This window comes from Xyrauchen texanus, chromosome 6 (genome assembly GCF_025860055.1).
Source record: "Xyrauchen texanus isolate HMW12.3.18 chromosome 6, RBS_HiC_50CHRs, whole genome shotgun sequence".
Classification (NCBI taxonomy): Eukaryota; Metazoa; Chordata; class Actinopteri; order Cypriniformes; family Catostomidae; genus Xyrauchen; species Xyrauchen texanus.
In genome coordinates this window covers 14,065,114-14,092,174 of record NC_068281.1, presented here as the reverse complement: position 1 = coordinate 14,092,174, position 27,061 = coordinate 14,065,114, and the positions used below count along the sequence as shown (strand labels likewise).

At 38.7% G+C, this 27,061-nt stretch overlaps 1 protein-coding gene across 1 annotated transcript; it reads right to left on the bottom strand.

The window, feature by feature from the left end:
• Positions 1 to 136: 136 nt before the first annotated feature.
• Positions 137 to 27,061, bottom strand: slc7a8b (solute carrier family 7 member 8b). Its single transcript, XM_052129313.1, has 11 exons — positions 26,862 to 27,061; positions 16,490 to 16,694; positions 15,836 to 15,987; positions 13,425 to 13,550; positions 9,631 to 9,784; positions 5,437 to 5,560; positions 5,096 to 5,199; positions 4,688 to 4,784; positions 3,021 to 3,170; positions 2,687 to 2,864; positions 137 to 2,448 (listed from the first exon to the last, which is right to left on the bottom strand). The coding sequence occupies exons 1-11, from the start codon at positions 26,983 to 26,985 to the stop codon at positions 2,303 to 2,305; spliced, it is 1,560 nt and encodes a 519-aa protein (XP_051985273.1). The 5' UTR covers positions 26,986 to 27,061; the 3' UTR covers positions 137 to 2,302.

Genomic DNA, 27,061 nt, shown 5'->3' with positions numbered 1-27,061 from the left:
TAGTAAGAATACAAACAAATTTAGATAAAGCAAATGTCAGAAACTAATCAATAGAACATGAAATAATACATGTAAAAGTACAAAATTCTCTGTGACAGTAAGACTATTTAGGTTATGTTGTATTACAAATCTTATCAGTGGATGGCAGTATTGCACAAAGGAGACAGTGTTACCCATACTTAAACTTGACCTTGGGTATTATTAGAGGAAATGTGCACCAACATCATTATTAACATACCCTCATATCATTCCAAACTTGGTTTTATTTCTTCTGTGGAACACAAAAGTTGAATATTTGAAAAATATGTTGGACACTTTTTTCCACAATAAAAGTTAATGAGGTTTGGTGCTGTCAATCTCCTAAAAAGCACCATTTAAAGTATCATAAACGTGATCCATACAACTCCTGCACTATTCCAAGTCTTCTAAAGCCATATGACAGCTTTGTGTGTGGAACAGAAGACAAGTTGCAATTTAAGTTCATGAAAGAATCATTCTTTAGGCCTTCTTTTGAGAATCTATTCAATGAATCATTTTATCCAGTTCACAAAACTGATCTGAAGGATTCATTCTCAACTGATCCAGTTCTTGAGTTCACCTCACTGACTGATCCGCTGTCAGTGGTTAACAGCTGAATGGTAAGGAAGAATATCAGTGAATATTTATTTTGGTGCTTTATGATATGTTTGTGATGTCTTTTTGTAATTTCAATTCTTGACAGCACCAGCCCTCAGTCACTTTCATTTGTTGGAGAATGGTGGCCAGAATATTCTTCAAAGGGTTCATGACACAAGGAATTACATTTTCCTTGATCTTTTGACAGAACTCTTTGTAAGGTGGGGTGCCAATGTGTTTGCATTCAAAGGACAAAACTCCCCAGGGAGGCAAAGAGCAAATTTATGATCTTTGATAAAATCAACATATTCTTACAATTAGCATCTCTTCCTGAAGCACAACACCCAGAGCAAAGATTGCAAATTCACACCTCATTGTTGCTCTTCCACATCTGTCCCTTTCTCTTCGTTCCCTTTCATCTCATAATCACCTCAATCTCACCTAAGATCTGTATTTAACAAAATATAATATCTGATGTATACAAATAATGTAACTAGACATGTTTTGTATCATTTAAGGTCTCAGTGCGACTCGTATATTGGTCTCTTTCCCAGGTTGGTAAAACTAATGGTGACAAGGTCTTTGCCAAATACTGTAAAATTCTGGAGGTCTATCCTCCTCCTTGCCTGTATGCAAATAAGGTTAAACTCCAGGAAGCCAAGAACCCATTCACCCCCAAATTCTCATTGTTCAAAGGATAATACCATTTAGTACTCAATGTTCATTCTGTCTGGATATTTAAGGAAAGCTGGCCCAGAGCTTGAGGAATCTGTAAGCCAGATCTCCCATGCTATACCTTTGCATGTAGTATTTCCCATTGTCGGGTATGTCTCTTGATACGTATCTTATTTTTAGTAATGCTTGTTTAGTCTTATCATGTGTGAAATTGGATTTGATTTGAATTTCTGGAATGACGTTTTATATCCTACCTGACAAATAATTTGTTATTATTTGATTTATTCTGAAATTCTCTGGAATCATTGTGAGAATGCTATAGGGTAGAAACCACCCAGGCCAACCATGTAGGACACTTGGTTACTTCAGTGCTCAGAAAAAAACCACAGAGACCTTCAAATGAAAATTTATTGAAGTTCCACTCTGAACCGATAGGTGTTTATGCCCCTTTTAAAAGTTCCTCACTGCAAAAAGCACATTTGCTAAAACTAAGCTGCCAAAGCGACTATTTCACTACTTCCACCACATTGTGATGTCACACTGTGGAAGACATTTGCATCTGACTGCCTCCACAACAACACATTTTCTTCACTCCCATCTTCTCTGCCCCCATCCCACTTAAATTTATCACCTCCGTAGCCCTGCCCAGTAGTGGTGAGTCAAGTCAGTCAAGAACAGAGAGCCAATCATAACAGAGGGCGTTTACTGTCAGATCTTAAAGGAGGAGCAGCACAAAAACCATGTATCTGACAGAGGATCAGAAGGAATGTGAAAAATGAACATGTTTTACAAATATGACAAAAAAAGTACAAAAACCTTTACTAATACTATAAGTGAACCTCAAGGAACATATAAAAATAATAAAAAAAAGGTATGTCATGACCCCTTTAAAATTTAAGCTTTCTGATACGAGGGTGAGTAAATGATGACAGAATTGTTATTTTTGGGTGAACTAATCCTTTAAATTAGTCTGTGACAATGTATTGCATTGTCAAACTCTACCAAACCCATATTACTTAAATGGGTCAATAGCTGTAGTACTACTAGCACTGTACTTCGATCCAGGTTCCTCTTTTTCTTCACTCTCATCTTCTCTGCCATCATCCTCAGCTGGATACACCACCATGCACAACCTCTGCCCCAAGTATGTCATTTGAGCTGTATTGACAGACAATAGCAGATTGATCTTAAGTGCCCTTTGTAAACATCATTTGAAATCTGTTAAGTCTGTTAAGAATTGGACTTCCTTTCATAATTTAGATTATAATAACTGAATTTTGAATACCCTGCTGAAAAAAACAACTTGAACGAGCCCAAGCTGGTTTGTGGGTCTTTTTCAGCAGGATCATTTTCGTCCAATGTTTATTTTCAGGGCAGATTTAAGATATTAACATACCTATAAAATAATTGATGCTCTTGGGCTTGTTTTCCCAATAGACACCAAAAAAATACACAGGAACACCTGACAACATGATGGCCAGGCCAATACTGCACACCACAGGCTCAGAGTACAGCGAGAAGATCAGCAGGAATGCCCAGAAAAGCAGGAAAATGACTGGCCACGCCAAGCTCACCTGTGGAGTTAAACCTGTTTATTTCAGTAAAGGAATGGAAATACACACTAACAAAAAACTCTGTAATCATATACCATTATTATCAGCAAATGCTAGGATCTGACATAGTGACTGAAGCTCTTGAGGCTACTGTGTCAAAACATCATTCAGTCTTACCTTGATTGGACGATAAATGTCTGGCTCTTTAATGCGAAGCACAATCTGCCCAGCAACAGTGACCCCATAAAACAGGTAGTTAATGAAGCCAACATAGTTGATAAGGGTGTATATGTCACTAGTGCAAAGCATCAGCAGAGTTGATATACACTGGGAAATAGACAAGTATAGACTTTTGATTAGAATACAAAACCATTCCAGCACTTCAAAACACAAGAAAAAAAATGGTGTAAATATAGGAGTAGGAGAAAATGTATATGCCACAAGTGGGGAGTTTCTTAAAGGAATATTCTGGGTTTAATACAAGTTAAAGGAATAGTTCACCCAAAAATGCAAATTTGCTTATAATTTACTCAAGATATATCTGAGTTTCTTCATCAAAATAGGATTTAAGTTTTTAGGATTTAATTTCAGACCTCCTCATTTACATAATGCAAGTAAATGTACTCAAAATGCAAAATGCATATTTAGGGTGCATCAATATAATAATTGCGACTCCAGTCGACAAATAAAGTTCTTCTGATCCCAAATGATTGATTATTTTTAGAAACAAAACAATACTTATATACTTTTTAACTACAAATGTTCGCTCCTGTACATCTGTTATGCGTGTTCATGAGAGGGATGATGTAAGCTCTTGGTAAAGTCACGTGGAGGAGGAGGCAGAGAGCGTGTCATTGTTTACAAGAGAAACTTGCACAGACCACAGGCCAAGCACCGTTCACAAACCTTTGCTTTATCTACTTGTGCTTTTTCTATAGCAGAAACATATTGGCTATAACACTGTCAGGAATTCAAGCCACACAAGTTGTAGTTAGTGAAACCAAATGCGAGAGTGTTTAATGAGATTTACAGGGTTTACATAGTGAGATCAATGGTAGGCCTACAGGTGATATCACACAGAAGAGAAGCTTCACAAACGTATTTATGCCGGCACTGATGAGCGAGTGGAGCGGCTGAGGGAGGTGCAGAGCCGAGGGATGTGTGACAGTGACAAAGTTTTCACACATAACTGAGTTTGCTGGAAAAACAGCACGGGCACAGCCGATTAATTCTAATCTCAACCCTTCGTTTCTTTCGATGGTCTGAAATTCTCAGGAGTAAAATGTTCACTGCACACCCTCCAATATTTGAGAGAAGGTAGGGGTGTACTGATATCCAGGTTCAGCGCGATGAGACAGAGCTTCAATCGCTTATGATCATGTACAGGCTATCAATGAAATGTTCATATTTTTCCTGCCGTACATTTACTTTGGGGTTTCTGAAGTTTGAAGCATCCGGGATACACACACCAAACGAACATTTTGAACAATACACTTATACAAATACAAATCTACAGCAAAGATAATTAAACTTTTGTACAGCGCTGCTCCTCTTGTAAACAATGACACGCTTCCCGCCTCCTACACGTGACGTGTGACCTTACCAACGCGCTTTCCCTTTCATACGTGCACGTCACAGAGATGTACGGAAGCAAACATTTGTAGTTAAAAAGTATATAAGTATTGTTGTGTTTCCAAAAATAATCAATCGTTATGTCACGACCCCTTTAAAAAAGTCCAAATTAATATTTGTGGTTATCAACATTATGCCACAAATGCTGCCGATTGAAATCAACTTGAACCCGGAATATTCTTGTAAATTGAAAAAAATTATAAAGGACTCACAGTGAAGAGCAAAGCTGGGACTGGTGTGCAGCGATTCACATGAATCATTGCAAATAGACGGGGGAGATGGCCCTCTCTCGCACCCGCAAAGAACAACCTGAAAGAGTTCAACAGTCAACCAGATTCAAAGTACATATCATTCCTAATTGTGAAATATCACATGCTGTCGTATGGAATATCAGCATGTTTGATTCGGTGGTATACACAAGGCTAAAGGCACGATTGTAAGTGTGACATCTCTTGTGTACAACAGTTCTATAAAGAAGAGATTATTATTGACCAACTAAGATTTTAGACACAATATGGCCAGTTTTTTAGACATGTCCATGGTATCAAAACGTAATGGATACTAAAGGAGTGAATTAGAAAAAAATACAACAAATAAAATATGGTATCCTTAAGACTGACCTAGACGAGGTGAAAAGGGAACCATTAACCCCCCCGAAGGTGGATAGTGCCACAGAGATGGGCATGATCCATGACATTACCCCAAGCAGCTTTTCACCAAATGTCTGAAGGAGAGAAGGCAGAGAGATCAAAAAGAATGTTGCTGTACATTGGCATGGACAAGCTGGGAAGCGGGCAGAGAACTGGTCAAGTTTGTACATGTGAGTAGAGATTTAGCAATAATAGCAGATGAGTCAGTCTTTGATGAATAATCTACTAACGAATAGGCCATTTAATTTCGTGTTGAATGGAGGTCTCAATAAGCTGATTAGTGTGGGCAAGGCAAGACCAGAACAACTCACCACAGCAACAGTATTAGAGGCCAACAGCTCCTGAGGGCTCATAGCTGTAACATAAGCAATATTTGCAAACACATAGACGAAAGTGACCAGAGGGATTGAGATGAAGATAGCACGAGGCAGGTTCCTGTTAAAAGAGAGTTTAAAACATTATTTGAATCTTCATTGTAACTCCTGGGCAATCTTGTACTGACCTGGGCTGTGTTTCCCAAAAGCATTTCAAGCTTAACTTGATCGTAGAGACCATTGGAACCAATTATTCTCACATAGGTGAGCAAATAACAGAGAGCATTTTTTATAGAATTTGTCAAATAAAATCAGCCACAATGCAGAACACATACACACAGAAATGAAGGGGTGAGACCAAAACACATCCACAACAGAGAAAACACACACACAAAGGAATAAATAGGTGAGAATATAACAGAGAGCATTTTTTATAGAATTTGTCAAATAAAATCAGCCACAATTCAGAACACATACACACTGAAATGAAGGGGTTGCTCACACACACACACACACACACACACACACACACACACACACACACACACACACACACACACACACACACACACACACACACACACACACACACACACACACGTAGTGTTTCCATGTTTTATGGGGACTTTCCATAGACATAATGGTTTTTATACTGTACAAACTTTATATTCTATCCCCTAAACCTAACCCTACCCCTAAACCTAACCCTCACAGAAAACTTTCTGCATTTTTACATTTTCAAAAAAACATAATTTAGTATGATTTATAAGCTGTTTTCCTCATGGGGACCTACAAAATGTCCCCACAAGGTCAAAAATTTCGGGTTTTACTATCCTTATGGGGACATTTGGTCCCCACAAAGTGATAAACACACACACACACACACACACACACACACACACACACACACACACACACACACACACACACACACACACACACACACACAAATAAATAGGTGAGACTTTAACAGAGACTATAGCATAATTGAAAAAAACTGACACTTCAAAACACCTTAAAACTTTGACAAAAAAATCTTGATTTTTTTTATGTCTTTGATAATGTCATATTAATCCAAATGCATAACTTGTGATGAGATCTAAAAAAAATCAATAAAAAATAAATAAAACAAACAAAGACCACGAGAATCCTCCTGTAACAAACGGTTACAGTGAGGCACTTACAAAGGAAGTGAATGGGGCTATGACACAACGTTCAGGTTCGGGTATGGAAAGGAGAAGGCGGGGAGAGGTGACACGCTTCAGGTAGGCTTTTATTTTCTGCCTTCAACACTCTTATGTGCAAACACACAATAAAACACGCCAGTAGCTACACTCTCGTGTCATTTTCTCTCTGCCTTCTCTGGCGTTTTTGGATGCTTTTAAGGACTCTCTCTGCCATAACTGTAACAAGAAACAGCTGTTAGAATTTATTCCAACCAGCTTGACGAGCCACACCACTCACTCTCTTCCGCACACAGACACACGGCCATGCCCATATACACACATACCCCCACCGGTCTTTGAATCACCTCAAATTAGAATGGCTGAAGTGCCAGGTACCAACGGGTGATCCACGCATTGGTATCCTTCATGTGGTGGAGCCACTGGAGTGGGATGTGATCTGAACAGAGGGTGAAGGAATCGGAAATGGCATCATGTAATCCTCGGCCAGCAGGACCGCTTCCTTCAGCGAAGCCAGACGGTGGCACTGGACCCACTCGGCCATACTACGGGACAGCTGGGAGATGAACTGTTCCAGTACTACCTGGTTCACAATATCTTGAGGACCGCGACCATTTCCGGCAGATGTATCGGAGCTGCTGCGTGAATGGGCGGCCGTGTTTTCCCAGCTTCAAGGAGCGGAAGTGCTCACGGTTCTGCTCAGGGCTCTAGCTGACCCGCTGAATGATGGCTCTTTTCAGGTCAGCATAGGTGAGGTGGTTGGCTGCGGCAAGCTGTTGGGCCACAAGCTGTGCTTCCCCGGAGAGTAGTGGCAACAGTTAGGCTGCCCACTGGTCAGGCGGCCATTCCCACACCTCGGCTGTCCTCTCGAAGAGGTCGAGGTAGGCTTCGAGATTGTCAGCCATCCCAATTTTGACTAGGCTGACTGGTTGGACAGTCGAGGTGGGCTTCGGGGCCACAACAACAACCCCCTCATGTATTATCAGGCTCCAGAACGCCTGTCGGTCCTCATCTAGGGCTTGGAGTTGGAAATGCTGTTCCTGCTCCAGCTGCAGCTCGATGAGGGCTTGACGCTCGTTTTGCTGGATGCCGGCAAGGGTCTTCATCACTTCGCCCAGTGGTGAGGATTCCATGACGACATATCTTGATTGGTTCCCGTGTTTCGGCACCAGTGTGACACAACGTTCAGGTTCGGGTATGGAAAGGAGAAGATGGGGAGCAGTGACACACTTCAGGTGAGCTTTTATTTTCTGCCATCAACACTCTTATGTGCACTCTTATCTGTGCTTTTCTTAGTTCAGTCAGTTCAGTGTAACAAAACTCTCAGTCAACATAAACTTCTTGAAATCTCCAGCTTCTAAACACTCAAACATAAAACACTTAATAAGACACGGTAGTCTCAGCATGTTTGGCTGCTTTTAAGGACTCTTTCCGCCATCACTTTAACAAGAAACAGCTGATTATGACAACCAGCTTGCCGAGCCACACCACTCCCACTCTCCCACAAACAGACACACAACCATCTGTGTATAGTTATAGCCCATTTTACAACTTTATTGCAATGTTGATGTTGATGAAACCCTAAATCGACTGTAAAAATTACAGTATACATTTTTACAGCTCAAATAAAACATGAGTTTTAACAGAAGAATTCATGTACTGAAAGTGTTTTTGTAAAATTATAAGCTTCCTTTTTCAGCATTTAAACCTTCCAAAAATGGCCTCATTCACTTCTATTGTAAGTGCCTCACTGTAACCTTGACTTTGCTTTTTAAAGTAGGGGCAAGTCAGATAAGATTTTTGTGATTATCAACACTATGCCACAAATGCTGTCGATTGAGCTTAACTCGCACTGATCTCTGAATATTCCTTTAGCTATTGCTCTGATGGCTCTCTAATACATTCCTTTGGAGAATTGTGAATAGAAACAAATGAGACAACTGTTGATATACAGTACAATAAGAGTATAGTGTAACAACAATAACGTGGATAATATAGTCCAGATAACTTGGTCTGAGAAGAAAATTATGAGAAATATTTTAATTCTGTCAAACCCTGGTTGCCCCGGCCTTTCTGTGTGGAGTTTGCATGTTCTCCCCGTGTCTGCGTGGGTTCTCTCCGGGTACTCCGGCTTCCTCCCACCATCCAAAAGACATGCAGGCTAGGTTAATTGGTGTCTCCAAAAAAATTGCCCTAGGTGTGGATGTGGATGTGGAGGTGAGTATGAGTGTATGTCTGTCTGTGTGTGGCCCTGCGATGGACTGGCGACCTGTCCAGGGTGTCCCCCGCCTTTCGCCCAATGTTAGCTGGGATAGGCTCCAGCCCCCCGCGACCCTGTACACAGGATAAGCGGTTGACGATGGATGGATGGATGGATTTTAATTCTGACTTTTAATGGCAGACTTTGGTATCTTGACAAACTTGAACACAGTTTGTGAAATGGTTGGGATGTCTTTTTAAACTCTAGATAAGACACAAGTGAGATTACAAGTATCTTTCTGTCAGGAGAACAATCTGAGAAGATATTAAAGAGATCTAATTTGTGATTGTCCTTTCCTATAGGTTCTCCTGCATCATGATCACAAGGGAAGTCGGCAAGTCATTTCCGACCGAGAGTTCCAGTACCGTTGGCTCGGCCACATCATGCCGACTCACGACAAGCACCATCTCCTGTCAGACATTTTTGCATCGGCTCCAGTGTGTTTACCTTCCCCTTTGGCTCAAACAAAAGAGTGTTGCATAAGCAGCATGGGGATTAGGTTTAGTTAGGTTTAGGTTTGGGGTTTGGATCTCACACGTGCCCATACGTCCAACTACAGTTATCACATTGGCCACTGGGGCAGTGTTTCGCATTTCAGTGAGCACAGATCGATTTCAGATGTTTTCATCTACTGTTTCAGATTTTACTGTGAGATCAGTCTGTCTCCTCACACTGATTAGATATAGATACAGATATCATGGCATCAAGACACAATATTAAACGTGCATGTTATAAAAGACAGTGTACCTATAGGGGTCAATGAGCTCTTCTGTTACATAGTTAAGAAAGTTCCAGCCTCCATAAGCAAAGGAACCCTGGAGGAAAGCGAGTGCGATGCGCCCCATATCATATGGCTGAAATGGGTGAAATGCACGTGCTGGCTCCAGCCAATAAAAATGACCTGAAAACACAAACAGAGGAACATTTTGTTTGTAGAGTATGAATGAATATACAGAGTGAGCAAGAGCATCCACATGACTGGAGAAAGTAATGTCAAACAAAAAAAGATGCTAGTGATGCTGCTATGCATACTCTGTTTCATTCATTTCTTTTGTCTTGCAGAATGTATGGTCAAATAGTCTTTTTTAAGTTCACTGTTTATCCAAACCATCTGATTTCGCTTTGATGCTTTTAAGTATTTATAAAGACATCCCATGCTCCTTGTTTTGTTTTTGGAATATCAAACACATAGAACACAGCTGATAGACCGCTAAACATGGATACAGACTGCAAAATATGGCATGCTTAATGGATTTTTGTTCTCTAGATTATAGTGCTAAAATACGTCAAATATGAAAAGAATTTATGTTTACACCTAATACTTCACACATGAATGAGTTAACCAAGCCAAACACAGATTCCATTGTTACATTGGCTTTATACATGATTCACAATGGATTATACTTTTCTAAATGGATTATAATTTTGTAAATACTTTTTGTAAAATGTTTGTGGCAGAAACATAAAATTTTTTTATTACAAACATAGCAGCTCTAATCGACAATCTTAACAAAATAGTGGAGACCAGGGCTACTCCAGGGAACATTTCTCAGGTTAGGGGGTCATTTTAAAGTAAATTTCTGTATGGCACAGTCTTGACAACAAAAATGCTATTGACAGTTTCCACTATTATTTCAGAGGAAAAAAGATACTGTTCACTGAAAACATGTTGACCTGTTGGGACATGTTATCACACTATTTGGGGTAAGATGTCACAATGGAACCTGCCATTAAACAGCCTATTAGGCTTTTAATCCAAATTTAAACAGTAAAACAAATGGTAACACAACAAGTAGGTTCCAGTCATTAACATTAGTTAATGTATTGGTATCATGAACAAACAATGAACAAAATATATTTTACAGCATTTATTCATCTCGGTTTATGCTAGCTAATAAAAATACAATTGTTTATTGTTAGTTCATGTTAGTTCATAGTGCATTAACTAATGTTAACAAATACAACATGTGGTTTGAAAATGTATTAGTATGAAATTGATATTAACCAAGTTTAATAAAAATTGTAAAAGTATTGTTCCTATTAACTAATGAACTAATAGTTCATTTTAACTAATGTTGTTAAGTAGGAATAACAGACGGACCATTGAAATATTGAAAAATGCTGCATACCCAAGGTGGTAATGCAGTTATACCTCAGGTGTGCACTATTTTTCAATAATTCAATGGGCTGGAGTCAATTATTCTACTTATGCCACGATTACCACAGCTTAAAGGGATAGTTCACTGTAACAGGTTTCAAGGATGGGCAAGGAGGAGGTTGGAAATGGCAGAACAGTCAACATAACTTTAATGACATAAGTCAACCTAAACATACATAAACACAAAGACACACACAGTGGCAGAATGTGGGTCTCTCTCTCTCTTCAAACTGATTCCTCCGGCTCGTTTTTATCCCTCTCCCGGCTGATTAGGACAATTCAATGCCAGCCACGCCCTCCTGCTCATCACATTCTCCCAAAAATTTTAATTCTTGTATTATTTACTCACCCTCATGATATCTCAGGTGTGTATGACTTTCTTTCTTCACCAGAACACATTTGAAGTAAAATCTAAAAATATCTTAACTCATTAGGTCCTTAAAATGCAAATAAATGGATATTTCTCGTTTGAAGCTTCAAAAATCACAAACAGTCAGCATAAACCTCATCGATAAGACTCCAGTGGTTATCTTCTAAAAAAATATAAATATTTAAGTACTTTTTTAACTATAATCCAACATGAGGGTAGGAGTGGATGGAGGGTGGAGTCCGAGCGATCTCTCGTGTGATGTATTAGCATTGCCATGATACCGACGGAATCCCACATTCTCCTCTAGGTTGAGACATCCAGGATAAGCACACAAACGCATTGTGAGTAAAGAAACAGATAATAACAGATCTAAACCAAAACCAACTAAGCAACTGTACGGCGTTCCTCCTTCTCACTTGTAAACAGCGCTGCTCTTCTGGCTGTGACGCACATGCATCAGTTCTAGCGTGTTTCAAATGCCAATGTGATTACGTTACACACGCGTACAGCTCCTGACCTTAATTCAAATGCCAATGTGATTACGTTACACACGCATACAGCTCCTGACCTTAAGCATGATTTACAGTTTAAAAAAGTGCTTAAATATTTATCTTTTTTGCACCAAAATCCATCGTGTCACTTTAGAAGAGATTAATTTAACAGCTGGTGTGGTATGGACATATATGAAAGAAATCTCCATTCATTTGCATTTTAAGGACCTTCTGAGCCTAAGAAATGTTTATATTTTTTCTTAAAATGTGTTCTTGTGAAGAAAGAAAATCATACACACCTGGGATATCATGAGGGTGAGTAAATAATGAGAGAATTTTCCTTTTTTGGGTGAACTATCCCTTTAAGACAAATTAATTTTTTATTTTTTTGGTGAAATTACCCAAGTACAACCCTTCGTTGCTAGTTCAAAAACGTCATGTTGCTTTACTGGAGCACTTACTGGAGTAACAAGTGTGAGTGTGTGTGTGTGTGTGTGTGTGTGTGTGTGTGTGTGTGTGTGTGTCACGAGCAAGAGAGAAAGAGAGAGAAACTGAGAGAGATCGCGTGTGGAATTACCTGTGTTTGCTGCTGCTATCGCTCTCTATACATCGCTTCAAATTGCCAAGATGTAAGTTTAAGTATACTTCTCAGTAGCAGTGTGGTCGTGTCGCAGTTCTTGTATATAGCTTTTCCATTGCTAAACAACTACTGTATATATAACCCCACTGAGTCCCAGGAGTCCGCTGACATGAAGGCTCTGTTATAATAACTGTAATAACTGAAATCATTTGGCAAAGTGATATGGAACCATTATTCAGTCAAGACCTGGAACTACTTCATAGCTGTGTGATTACTGGAAACATCTGTCAATCAGAGTCCAGCATTCAACAGACCTGTTGTATAACTGATGTTAATAAATGGAAGTTTCATATGGAACCTTATTGTAAAGTTTTTCCAAAAAAATCTAAAATACACAATTTATAAAACAGCTAAAATGTAGCACACATACACACAAAACATTATCAAACTATTGTTTTGGCCAACAATATTGCAATTAATAAATAGTACAAATTTGTCAGATTGAAACCACGTGACAACTTGCCCTGATAAAAATGTGACAGCTTGACTAAACCATTTGATATTTCTGAAAAATACCTTTGTCCTGAGAACAAAGTTCACCTTTTGGTTAAAATGTTCCTTCATTGTATGGTTGAGCTTTGTCTGAGTGTATCAAAGTGTGGTTTTTATTGTGCTCATTTGTTTACCCAACACCGTTGGGCCAATGGCTATAGCAAAATTATGACACTGTAGTTGTTTGTAGTTTGGCTGATAGATTCACAAAATTTTTTGAATTTTAACCAGTGTTTTGAAATAATTATTTAAAACTAACATGCAAAACTGCAAAACCTTTGACTCAAAACCTAGCTACAGAGATAGCTCTAACTTCCCCAGTCTCCACTACAAGATTTATGTATTTGCAGATATTAAGAGGGAGAACTTGACTGTAAAAGTAAGCTTTACCCTTGAAGATCTGCACAATCCCCATGATAATGATGAGGCCGAGAGCCAGTAGCTTGCCTGTGGTGAACACATCTTGGACACGAGTTGCCCAGCGAACACTGAAGCAGTTAATCCAAGTTAACAGCACTATGAGGCAAAAAACAAGTGTGTATCAGTCATTGCTATAATAATCAAGCATATGGTCGTATTGAACATAATGGAACTCTCTTTTTTAGACAGACAGAACAGTTATGTTAGTAAAACATCATATACATTTCCAAATTTTAAATTAATACAGCTGAAAATAAGCTTGGAGAGTTGAAATAACTGCTTGAAAATTGTATCTGAATATTTCACAGTAATACATACATTATCAATTATTATAGGTGTTGCTGCCACTTTCACAAAAATCAAACAGCTTTTTCAGATTAATGACAAAAACAAGAAGAAAAAAACAGCCAAGAGGTTAAACTTCAAGAATGATTATAGTTGCCAAACAACATTGTTCCTGGCCTGTGTAAACTGCCAAGGACACGTGAACACCACCCCTGATTTTCACAATATTGCAATTTCGGTTCTTGCAGGAGAAAAACACCCTGCAGGCTCCAGACCGGTGTGAACAAGCTCTTTAGAAACCCTCCCATGATTGAGTGACAAAGCCGTCATGTTTTAGTTCATCATCTGTAATTAAGTATTAATCTCTAGGCTAACGTGTTCCTTCACAAGAAAGGTTTTAAAAGCCACATTTCTGACTCAACATGTTACCTCAGGTCAAGTAAAAGCTCACTTTGACAAGTCAATATGTCAAAGGGATAGTTCACCCCAAAATGAAAATTATTTAATTAATAACCCTGATGTTCCAAACCTTTATTATTTCCATGGAACACAAAATTATATAGGCAGAATGTTAGACTGACAGCCTACAAGTACACTTTTACTGAATGGAGAAAAAAGCATCAACACTCTTCAAAATGCTTCTTCTCTTGTGTTCGACAGGCATATGGGTTTAGAACAGCATAATGAAGTCCTTAAAAATAGTAAACTTTGAAAAGAGCTGAAAATGTTACAAAACTGTAAATATTTTCCTGGTCAAATACATTATTTTCTAAATTTTAATTAAAATTTCCCAATGCAATACATATCTCATGTGGTTATCTGATATGATGTTATAGAGGATTTTCACATTGCACAAAAAACATATTTTAGTCTGTTTACTAGTGATGGGCATTCCGGCTCACCAAAAAGATCCGGCTCTTTTGGCTCACAAACGACTCTTTAAGAATATTTTTTTGGTATTTTCTCCAATTCAAACATTTTGCTATAGTTTGACCATGATTGGTGTCAAAACAATTGTAATTAAATTATTAGGGTGTACAGTCCGCATTTGCCGGTGTAGGTTGTTCGTAGAACTTGCTTTATATGAGATTTTGTTTTCTCAAATTCTACACTGTGCTCTAACATTGTCTACATTATTAAAATGCATCCAAATGCTACTGTGCTTCCGACTAATTTCCCACTTTCCAGCTCTAGTTTTCACTTTTTTTTTGGTGGTGGTGCTGGATGACAGGGGCAGGCTAAATACATACAAATTGTGTTGCTGTGATTTAATGTGCTGAGTAACGTCATTATTCCCATCGTGTCTGATAATAAAATCAGTGCGACACACTATGCAAAAGGCGTGGACATTGTTGATATGGCTTCGAGATATTAAATTAAATTCTTCTGTCCAGCTATTGTTAACTTTACATAATATTTTGTTATTTTTGCTGGAGCACCACCGGAGTCTTCTCCTCACAACTATCTGTGATGCTTGATTCAACTACCCACGTCTAATACCTGCGCAGGTATGAACAGCGCAACTGTGTTGTAGGTTGCCAGGTTGAGGATACAAATGGGTTAAAATTTTTATGATGTGTCGATTGTGTGAGTAGGATGTGTTTCATACAAAATCTGGCAACTGGACAACCTTGGAATAATATATTGATATGATTATTCATATAACGAGGTTTGGGCCTTACAAATTACGGGAGTTTCCCGGGAGAAATAACAAAACGGGAGATCGGTGTGAAATTCGGGTGGCTCCCGGGAAAAACGGGAGTGTTGACAGGTATGTCGCGAACGACCCATCTCTACTGTTTACCTCTAGACCAGGGGTTCTAAAGCCTAGTCCTTCTATAAGAGTTTGGCTCCTTGTTCCAAGTCTAATCAAACACATTTGAACACACATCAGCATCTCTGGACGCACTTGACAATCACATACAGGAAGGTCAGAGCAGGTTTGGCTTTCCAAGTGCTGGACTGAACATCTCTAATCTTGGCTAAACAGGCTTGTCAACATACAAGTGCCACCACAGTGTACTTTAGCGTCAGAGCATGTTCAAACTCTGTCCAGTTCACTAAACCCCCTCATGGATGGAAGAGCAGTTACTCACACAGGCAGACTGCGGCAAGCAGACCAAGGGCTCTCTCTGGAGGGAAACAGGTAGGAAAGATAGGTTGCAAAGCATAGTTGGCGAAAGTGAGGGCAATTACAGCCTGGTTGGTTGGATAGATCACCAACACTGCAATCCATAGCCTCAGAAACCTATTCAAAAGACAATCACTGTGAGACTGAGGAATATACCTTACATCAATGGTTCTCAACTGGTGATACTATTGCGGACAGCATGGAAAAAAATCATGCTAAATGCAAATTATAAAATACAACTAACTATAAAATCACTCACAGTTAGAATATAATAATAAATTGGCTTATCAAATTTTAAAATGGAGGAGAAAACACTTCCCATACCCTTTGTTGGTGGTGTGAAAGGCACAAATTCACCTGGCCAAAATGGGCAGGTTACATGGTGTGTCCTCATCCTTTAAACCAGTAATAATAATACATTTAAAAAGGACATTTTTGTTTACTTTAATGCAATAAACAATTTTGGTACTACAGTATGCTGGGTCACCACTCCGTGTCAAATCTGGGTCCTGAAGCAAAGCCTGTTGAGAACCACTGCCTTGCATTACATTCAACACACACACACACAAAAATTATAAAGGGCAGAAAAAAAACAACAACAACAACACATCAGTCTTACCCAGCTAGGCCTCCAAAGATGTCTTTAATGTAGGAATAGTCTCCCCCTGACTTAGGGATTGTAACTCCCAATTCTGCATAGCACAGAGCACTAATGGCAGTGATGATTCCAGTAAGAATCCACACTATGAGAGCCAGACCCACTGAACTGGCATTTTCCAAAACACCCTTTGGACTTACGAAGATTCCGGACCCAATGATGTTACCTGGGAAAATGAGGACAGACAGGACAAGTGCATTTAATAGAAAGACATGACTATAGTGTTGTCAGAGGTGGAGTATACTAGCTTTATCATAAAATGGATTTGTCACAATGTAAAATGACTATAATGAACAAATGTAACTGTCTACTAAACGAATAGTTCACCCATAAATTAAATTTGATTTGTTTCTCACCCACACCTATAAAATCACTTCTGGAGACATTTATTTAACCACTGGAGTAATATGGATTACTTTTATGCTGTGTTTTGGAGCTTCACAATTTTGGCATCTATTCGCTTATGGACCAAAAGAGCTGAGAAATTCTTCTAAAAATCTTTATTTGTGTTTTGCTGAAGAGAGAAAGTCACAAGCACCTGGGATGGCATAAGGGTGTGTAAATTCTGAGAGAATTTTCATTTTTGGGGGAACTATACCTTTTATGCTCTATGTGGAAACCATAAACAGCCAACCGATTGGTGTCATCCATCCATCCATCCACCCACCCAGATAGATAGATAGATAGATAGATAGACAGACAGACAGACAGACAGATAGACAGACGGACGGACGGACAGACAGACAGACAGATAGATAGATAGATAGATCTCTGTGATCTGCTCTTCTTTTATATATATATGTAAATATATGCTGTATTTATATACTATATATACTGTATCTGTGATGCTCTTCTTTGTGCATTTCTGTGTTTGTCCTTCTCCTGTACAAGATATGTTTTTTGCTTTGTAACCTTCAGATATACCATACAGGCAAAGTACCTGTAATGGGCCAGAAAAGGAAGAGAGTGACTTGACCGTAATGTAATCCTACGCACAACTTCATTATCAGATAACATGCACTAACCCAGCCCTGAGGTAACAGGCAGAGACCTGTTGGTGAGACAGGGGTGTTCCTCACATTTAAATCTCAATTGCATCCTGTATGTTGACCTAGTAAAGTTTAATCATGTTAATTGCAGGGCTCAATGCTAAAGATTTTTTCTTCTGGCCCAGTCAGGGCACTGCTTCAGATTTTTCTTGCCCTGCCAAAATGTTTAAAAATTGCTGTTTTACCATCATGGCTTTAAAATAATGTGCCTGAAGCTAAATATTTTTTTATACTGGTTATATTACCTTTTTAAGACAATTTCCCCCAAAATTGGATCACATTTATAATTTGCAAGATATGATTTATGCCTTATGTAACCCCAAATAAGAGCTTTAAAGATATAAATTCATAAATACATCATATTATCCTAAGCCGTCCTGCCATTTACGAATGTGTTTTTTAGTGAAGAGTTCTGTGAAGCAAAGGATGGGTTTTCGGACACCTGTTTAGTCATGCTGTCAATTTTTGGGCCATGAGTAATGTTTTCACAAGCAGAATCAAAGATTTAGTCACCGATAATTGGCTGAATATAATAAAACGTACACTGCCTGGCCAACAAAAAAATTTTGCAGTTTGGATTTAAATAAGTAGATACTTAAGAGCCTATGATTGGATCATTATTGCAATGATTAATATGTTTCAGCTGGCAACAATTTTTTTTAACCCTAACAGATACAGTGTAGCTTCTCATTTCTTAAAAAGCCATGTCAGAAGATGTATCCCGTGGAAATGGAAAAGACTTTTCTCCCCAATTTGGTATGCCCAATTCTGAATGTGCTCTAGGTCCTCATGGTGTCATAGTGACTCGCCTCAATCCGGGTGGCGGAGGACGAATCTCAGTTGCCTCCGCGTCTGAGACTGTCAATCCGCGCATTTTATCACGTGTTTAGCTTGTTGAGCTGAGCACCTTACCACGGAGAAGTAGCATATGTGAAGGCTTCACGCTATTCTCCGCGGCATTTACGCACAACTCACCACGTGCCCCAACGAGAGCAAGAACTACATTAAATCTAATTGTTACTTAGGAAGCCTGACTGGAGTCACTGGATTCGAACTTGCGACTCTGGGTGTGGTGGTCAGCGTCTTTACTTGCTGGGCTACCCAGGCCCCCTAATGTATATTTTACAGAGATTCTCTCTAAACGCACATGGATCTTCTGGAGTGTAGACGGCACAGTCAAGACGTTCATTTTAGACATGATTGGATATTTGCAAACCAATAATATTTTCCATTTCATTAAGGGGCGGGGCATGGAATTAACCACCATTTGCACTGTAAATTTATTTACTTGCTAAACTTAAATATGTATAGAAATTTCAATTTAACATAAGAAATTAAATTGTATTAAATTGCACCCCTGCTAGTTTTTGATGCTCTTTTTTTATTAGATTTTTTCCCTTTTAATGTTGGCAGTAGTGCCTTTTTATAATGATATCAAATCGTTTCAATTAATATTTCTAAGTAGGAAAACAATTTCACTATATACAGAAAAGCACATTCTAGTACACATGTATAACAAATAACCATTCATTTTTATGTAGGCTACATATGGTAATTCAAGATAACGTGAACACTTCTACACTCATATTAGCTACAATGCTTAACGGTTTATTGTGCATTATGATTATATTTATTAGATAGAGTAATAATAAAGTATTAACAATTTTCATAGTGACATTAATGACACCTATTAATTTAAATACTTATTTAACATCAAGTTTCCATACCATGGTCATTAGTAGTGTAATGTACACCATGCCAGCAAGACACTTTTGTAACATTTTGTAAATGTATGTGGGTACTTACAACAGTCACATTTTCTTTAATGGAAAAAATGTATTTCTTACACATTTTACATATGTATGCTATATAAATGTAAATGAATGTTAGAGAACAGGTGCATGTGTTTTTTTTTATTTTTTATACTTTTGGGGGGCTTCCATAAATTCACAGTATGACCACCTTTTAATACACTACTACACCACTGATATTAAGCCTAATCTATGGATTAAGAGTGTGGGAATGAACATAAATTAGACAACCTAAACAAGACCAAAACTGACTGATAGTCAAAGCACAGAAAGAAAATACCTGTAGGCTACAGAAATTAGAAATTTAACAGGTGTGTTATGAGGGTAACTGTTCTAAATATTCATCTTCAGCCTGCAGCTGAACAGCTCTGAAAATAACAATAGCCATTGTGATTTTGCTTATTTTCATATCAAACGTCATTATCGTGTTGAATTAATGACTACGTTTTGATACATGAATTAACCCTCATGCACCATTCGGTCATTTTTGTTTCTTCAATAAATCTGGTTTCCTTTATCTGATGAGTATGAGACTTGGTGACTTTTCGTCCATTTGATATCTGGATACGGACAAAGAAATTGTAGTTGATTTGATCAGTCTAAGTGAAAACTGAACTGGTCAGACTCTAAAACAGAACATTTTGCTTTAATTAAAAGCAAATTGAAATAAATAAATAAATCAGACTCAATGCAGAACACACACACACACATCGAAATTAATTGGTGAGACCAGTGCTCTTCTACAATGCTGCACGAATACACACACACACACATGCATGCACAACACACATGCTGGTGCGACTATCTTTATGAAGAATCTTCATAGACATAATGATTTGTATACTGTATGAACTATAGATTCTATCCCTTAACCCTACCCCTAAACCTAACCCTCCCAAAAAACGTTCCGCATTTTTACATTTACACATTTTCGATAAAACATCATTTAGTATGTTTTTATGGGGATATTAGAAATGCCCTCATAAACCACATTTATAACATACTACCCCTTGTAATGACCAGTATGAAACCTAAAATTTCCTCGTAACCCACCCAAACCTTTAATGATGAACAGTGCATAAGGGTTAATTAAAAGTATTCTTACATTTTGGATACTTAGCAGAGCATGATTTCCAACCATGTGTATAACACATGTGCATAACCGGTGTTTAACGACGTTTATTAGGTTTTATTCTGCGCTTCATCTCTAAAGGCGAAATAATGAAAGAAAAAGCATTTTTCAACAATACTTGCACTCTGTCCCTTTGCGAGTGTGCTTGCATGTTAAACAGTGTCTACGTTGCACAGAGAGAGATGAGAGAGATCCACAGAGAGAGATGGACAGGTTAGCAGAAATAACCTGTTGATTTCTTGTGTTTCAATGTGTACATTTCTAATTTTCACCAACATGTTAAATGGAATTTTACACACTGTGAATAACGTGTTGGGGTACTTAATACCAAGGCTGTAACCATGTCTTGAACATTAGGGTGGACCAAACCATTTTGGGGGTGGGGGGACACGGGTGTCAAGGTCACAAATATAATGGTCCTCGGTTCTTTAAAACAGTAAATCACATTTTCATAGCATGCATTTTGAACTAGCTGTAGGTGGGATAATGCAGTTTGGGGCAACCTAATGTACTATGAGTTAACATAGCAATACAATTTACATTTCCTGAATAAAGGCTTTAAATATGGTATAGTTTTTTTTTTTTAAATGCGACCAAAATTGTATCATTTTTGGTTTTAAAAGATATGTTTTTTTTTTTTAGTTCACACAGTACAAGACAAACACTGCAGCAATATGCCTGTTTCAGTCATCTTTTGTTTCTTTATTGTGCTGTGTCAAAGAAAAGACGAATATAATTTGAATCCTAATGATGCTCTTTTACATACAAAAACAGTTCATATTGACCACTGCTGTCAAGGTCCAAAGATGAAAAAACAAATCGGCATTAAAATACCATAAAGGTAGTCCATACAACACTAAGATTTTCTATGGCCCCAGAAAGCTTGGAACATAGTGCACAAGTCATTTGGACTACTGTTCTGATGTCTTAATTCTGAACCTTTAATAACACTTTATAGTATTTGTCCTTTAAGAAGCTTGACAGCTCCTGCTCATTATAAACTGTTATTCTATGCAATAGAGCTGATTAAAATATCTACATTTATTTTCCAAGAAAAAGAAAAAAACAGCATATGGGTAATGAGTAAATGAGTGAGTAAAAGTACATTTTCCATTATTAGGTGAACAACTTTAACTGGCGGCTTATTTTTTGAGCACAGACAAGGACAGACTCAAAATAAAGCAGTCTCTTTTAAAGAAGACTCTTAGGAGATGTTGTACACAAAGAAATTATTTAGAAAATCTTAAATTGATTGTTAATGATGACCTAATAATATTTGCACTAAAATATATGTGACACTGGTCTGTCCTTGTCACAACCTAAAAACTCAATGGAAGCCTCAAGTCAGGTCTTAACATGTTCTAGTTCTAATCTGAGTGACAATGCTCTACTTTGTTTTCTCTATCATTTTCTTAGACTATGTCAAGTGCATGTTCTAAAAAGTTCCATCAAAAACCTGCCAGATTACCACGTTCATGCAATTCCTTTACAATATACACACATTCATGCTTTATCTTCAGCCTGACATGCTGAAATCTACTCCGTTAATGTTTTCATATTGACAGTTATAAATGGCATCCGAATCACGTACTGTACATGACATATTTTCAATTGAAAATGGCAAATATTGCCAAATGGCTAATAGTTTACATCCTTGGAAATTACATTTGGTTCGTGCTACATTTTAATCATAATACAAAGGTCATATTTTGCAGGTTTAGTTAGATACTTTCATAGTACATGACACTAACACTCTTAAGCTGAACTGCTTGCTGATGCGTGGTGCTGGAATAATCCATGAGGTGTCCGCTCAGCTTCCGAAACGTGAGTCCTACGACTCACACGTTCATTGCAAATGACATTGACGAGCGGTGTTAGACTACTGAGCACACAAACAATTTGACTTTTTAAACATTTATGTTATTCCTGCAACAACTTAAAAAGAGGCCCTATTAGGCTTTGGGGGATTTTACCTGTTTGTGCATGTAAAAGGTCTGCAAAGTTACAAAGCGGTGTTACTCTCTCCCACAGAAAACACTGCTCCTTAACTGCCTGGTTTTCAGTACTTCCATAATATAGCTATGTCATTATGTAAGACATTTGCATATTGCCCACCTCAGGATTGCACTGCTCAGAAAGACTTGAGAGCTGAAACTTGGTTATGGTAACAGAAATATAACTTGGTTATATAACTTGGTTATATTTCTGACACATACTCTAAGCGGTTGACCAATCACAACAGACTATTCCATAAATTAGGACCTATCACAGAAAAAGCCCTGTCACCCATAGATCTATAGCGGCAACGAGGGACACTCAGTAGAAGTTGATCAGAAGACCTGAGTGCTCTGGTTGGGGAGTAAGTGTGTTGAAGGTCACTGATATATTGGGGCGTGAGACCAGATAGTGCCTTATAGACAAAAATGTGATCCCTCTTTCTTGACCCTGTTAAAAGCCTAGCTGCTGCATTTTGAACTAGCTGTAGGCGGGATAATGCAGTTTGGGGCAAACCAATGTACTATGAGTTACAATAGTGTAACCTTGATGTAATAAGTGAGTGGATCACAATTTCCAAGTATTTATAAGAAAGGAAATGTTTTATTTTAGCAATAGATCTAGAAGCTTCCCTTGACAACAGCACTGATCTGCTTATTGAAAAGTAGCGAAGAGTCTAAAATCACTCCAAAACTCCTGACATGATCTCGTACATTCAACCACAGAGGACCTAACTGGGCAACCAGTCCAGGTAAGGAGGTCATGCAGGAACCTAAAATCAGAACTTTGGTTTTGCTTTCATTTAGGCTAATTATAAGAACTTGTTTGCCAGCCAATATTTAATATATTTTAAGCAATAGGGCGTTCTCAGATGAACAATTGCTGTCCACACTCACTGTGAAATAAAATTGGGAATCGTCAGCATAACAGTGATATGATATGCTGTATTTCTGAAATAAAGAGCTCAGAGGAAGCATATACAGGGAAAATAACAAGGGTCCTAAAATCAACCCTTGAGGGACACCACACTGTAATTGAGCCGATGTAGAAGAAGAATTACCAAAATGAACAGAGAACGTCTTTTCTTTTAGATAGGAGGAAAACCACTGGAGGGCCATACACTGGATGCCAACCATACAGTCTAGACAATTGAGAAGAATATTATGGTCAATAGTGTCGAACACGGAACTGAGATCTAATAAAACGAAGACGGCAGGGACGGGCACTTTTTAAACAAAACGTGTGAGTTGTGGTGGCGTAGTGGTCTAATGCACATAACTGGTAATCAGAAGGTCATTGGTTCGATCCCCACAGCCACCACCATTGTGTCTTTGAGCAAGGCACTTAACTCCAGGTTGCTCCAGGGGGATTGTCCCTGAATTAAGTGCACTGTAAGTCGCTTTGGATAAAAGCATCTTCCAAATGTGTAAATGTAAATATATTAACACAACTCTGACTTCTTTACCAATTTATTTTAATTCCCTCACACTCACGCAGTTGTTTCATACTCAGCGGATCTCTACAAAATATTGAGATTTTGGTCTATTTTGATTACATGTCTTCTTTTACTCTAATGAAAAGAAACTTCCAAAATACACATTTAGATGGTGTTTGTTTTAAGCGTGGTACCCTCTGTCTGTTTGCATCTGTAGATTTCTTCTAAATTAACCAAAACAAGCTAATCTGCATATTTAAAAATAACATTTCAGGGGAAAAGACTCTTGACTTAAGTCATTAACTGGGGAAGTTCTGTAGTGATATGCTTTAGTTATCTTGTTTATCCTATTCACCTGCAGTGCCTTGTCAAATGTATGCAAATTAGTGCATTTAAATGAGTTAAAACCTAATTTGCATATCAATATGGCGATTGTGATGATGTTATTAGACACAAATTTTACTGTATTCACCTGTAGTGTCTCCATTAAGTATTGTACATTAGCCTGTATGGTCATGATATATTGTCTTAGCTAAACTTTAGCTAACTTATTACATTAGCAAGTATCTCATGAGTCATGCATGTTAGCAAGACACACGTTTACTATATTTGTCTTTTGGCTAATTAGCTGTAAAGTCGAGGCACTGGTAGCTTATTCTTTTGTTCATCACCACTCACCTCCACACAAGCCATGAAAAACACAACTGGGATAGGAGCTGGGAGGGGCTGCTGCCCGCCTGTCTGTGTGTCTGATGTGCCAATGTGTGCTGCACTGCTGCACAGAGTGAGGGAGGGAGGGAGAGAGAGGAAGAGAGAGAGGGAGGGAGGGAGGAAGAGAGAGGAAGAGATAGAGGGAGGCAGGGAGGGAGGGCATCGGAACTCGACAAAGTCTCATCTCCCGACCTGATATATATATATATTTTTTTATACAATAAATACACTCACCTAAAGGATTATTAAGAACACCTGTTCAATTTATCATTAATGCAATTATCTAATCAACCAATAACATGGCAGTTGCGTCAATGCATTTAGGGGTGTGGTCCTGGTCAAGACAATCTCCTGAACTCCAAACTGAATGTCAGAATGGGAAAGAAAGGTGATTTAAGCAATTTTGAGCGTGGCATGGTTGTTGGTGCCAGACGGGCCAGTCTGAGTATTTCACAATCTGCTCAGTTACTGGGATTTTCACGCACAACCATTTCTAGGGTTTACAAAGAATGGTGTGAAAAGGGAAAACATCCAGTATGCGGCAGTCCTGTGGGCTTAAAAATGCCTTGTTGATGTAGGAGGAGAATGGGCCGACTGATTCAAGCTGATAGAAGAGCAACTTTGCCTGAAATAACCACTGCTACAACCGAGGTATGCAGCAAAGCATTTGTGAAGCCACAACACGCACAACCTTGAGGCGGATGGGCTACAACAGCAGAAGACCCCACCTGGTACCACTCATCTCCACTACAAATAGGAAAAAGAGGCTACAATTTGCAAGAGCTCACCAAAATTGGACAGTTGAAGACTGGAAAAATGTTGCCTGGTCTGATGAGTCTCAATTTCTGTTGAGACATTCAGATGGTAGAGTCAGAATTTGGCATAAACAGAATGAGAACATGGATCCATCATGCCTTGTTACCACTGTGCAGGCTGGTGGTGGTGGTTTAATGGTGTGGGGGATGTTTTCTTGGCACCCTTTAGGCCCCTTAGTGCCAATTGGGCATCGTTTAAATGCCACGGCCTACCTGAGCATTGTTTCTGACCATGTCCATCCCTTTATGGCCACCATGTACCCATCCTCTGATGGCTACTTCCAGCAGGATAATGCACCATGTCACAAAGCTCGAATCATTTCAAATTGGTTTCTTGAACATGACAATGAGTTCACTGTACTAAAATGGCCCCCACAGTCACCAGATCTCAACCCAATAGAGCATCTTTGGGATGTGGTGGAATGGGAGCTTCGTGCTCCGGATGTGCATCCCACAAATCTCCATCAACTGCAAGATGCTATCCTATCAATATGGGCCAACATTTCTAAAGAATGCTTTCAGCACCTTGTTGAATCAATGCCATGTAGAATTAAGGCAGTTCTGAAGGCGAAAGGGGGTCAAACACAGTATTAGTATGGTGTTCCTAATAATCCTTTAGGTGAGTGTATATTGAATATATATATATATATAAAAGCACCCCAGAGAAAAAGGGCACTTTCTCTGAGTGCTCGGTTAGAAGACTTAGTTCGCTCTGTGTATTTTTTGGTCTTCTCTCGTTTATTGTCTGCTAACACTAATGTTATAAATGCAGCACTGGCCCGATCGGCATGTGACAGTTCTTGCGACTGGCCCGAAAATCTCTCACACTGGCCCCGGCCATCGGGCAGTCCTTACTTTCAAGCCCTGCATTACTATACTCTCTCTCTCTAATTCACTGACAAATCCCCTCTGCATACCACACTGAGCACCTGTTTGGTGGAACCCCACTACTTTTTCTTATCTAATGTGGAGTCATGCATGTTCAAATATTGCACAACATTCTTCATGTACATTACATAGGCTAAATATAATCAATATCAACAAAATAAATAAAATGATGGATATATAGAACAATTGTTAGAGTAGATCACAAAGTATAAGTTAGATTTACTTGTGCTGTAGATACAGTCAAACTATCTGGAAACCACTGAATCTACATAGGCCTAACACATTTGTGTGTATTTGCCTATAGTCATCATTACTAGTCATCAAAATCTCAGCAACTGGCACATGATATGCATTCAGAATACACAAAACTGGTCTTCCGCATGTATTCTTTTACTGTGCATCTCAAAACTTGCCTTGACTGTCTTCACCAATTTTTTATAGTTGCATGAATAGTGAAGGAGGATTTTTTTTTTGTGCATAAACTAACGTAGACTTACCCACAATAATGCCACACGCGCTGACTAGTCCGATCTCTTTCTTCAAGGCCACTGCTGTTTCTTTGCCTGTATCTGAGTCAGGTACTGATGCAGCCCTGCGCCTTGGACCTGGATCGTTGCTCATTTTCACCTAGAACCCGCTGAACAAGTGTTGATGTAAAGAGCCTCAGTCACTTTATCCTCCCACCCCAACTTCTACA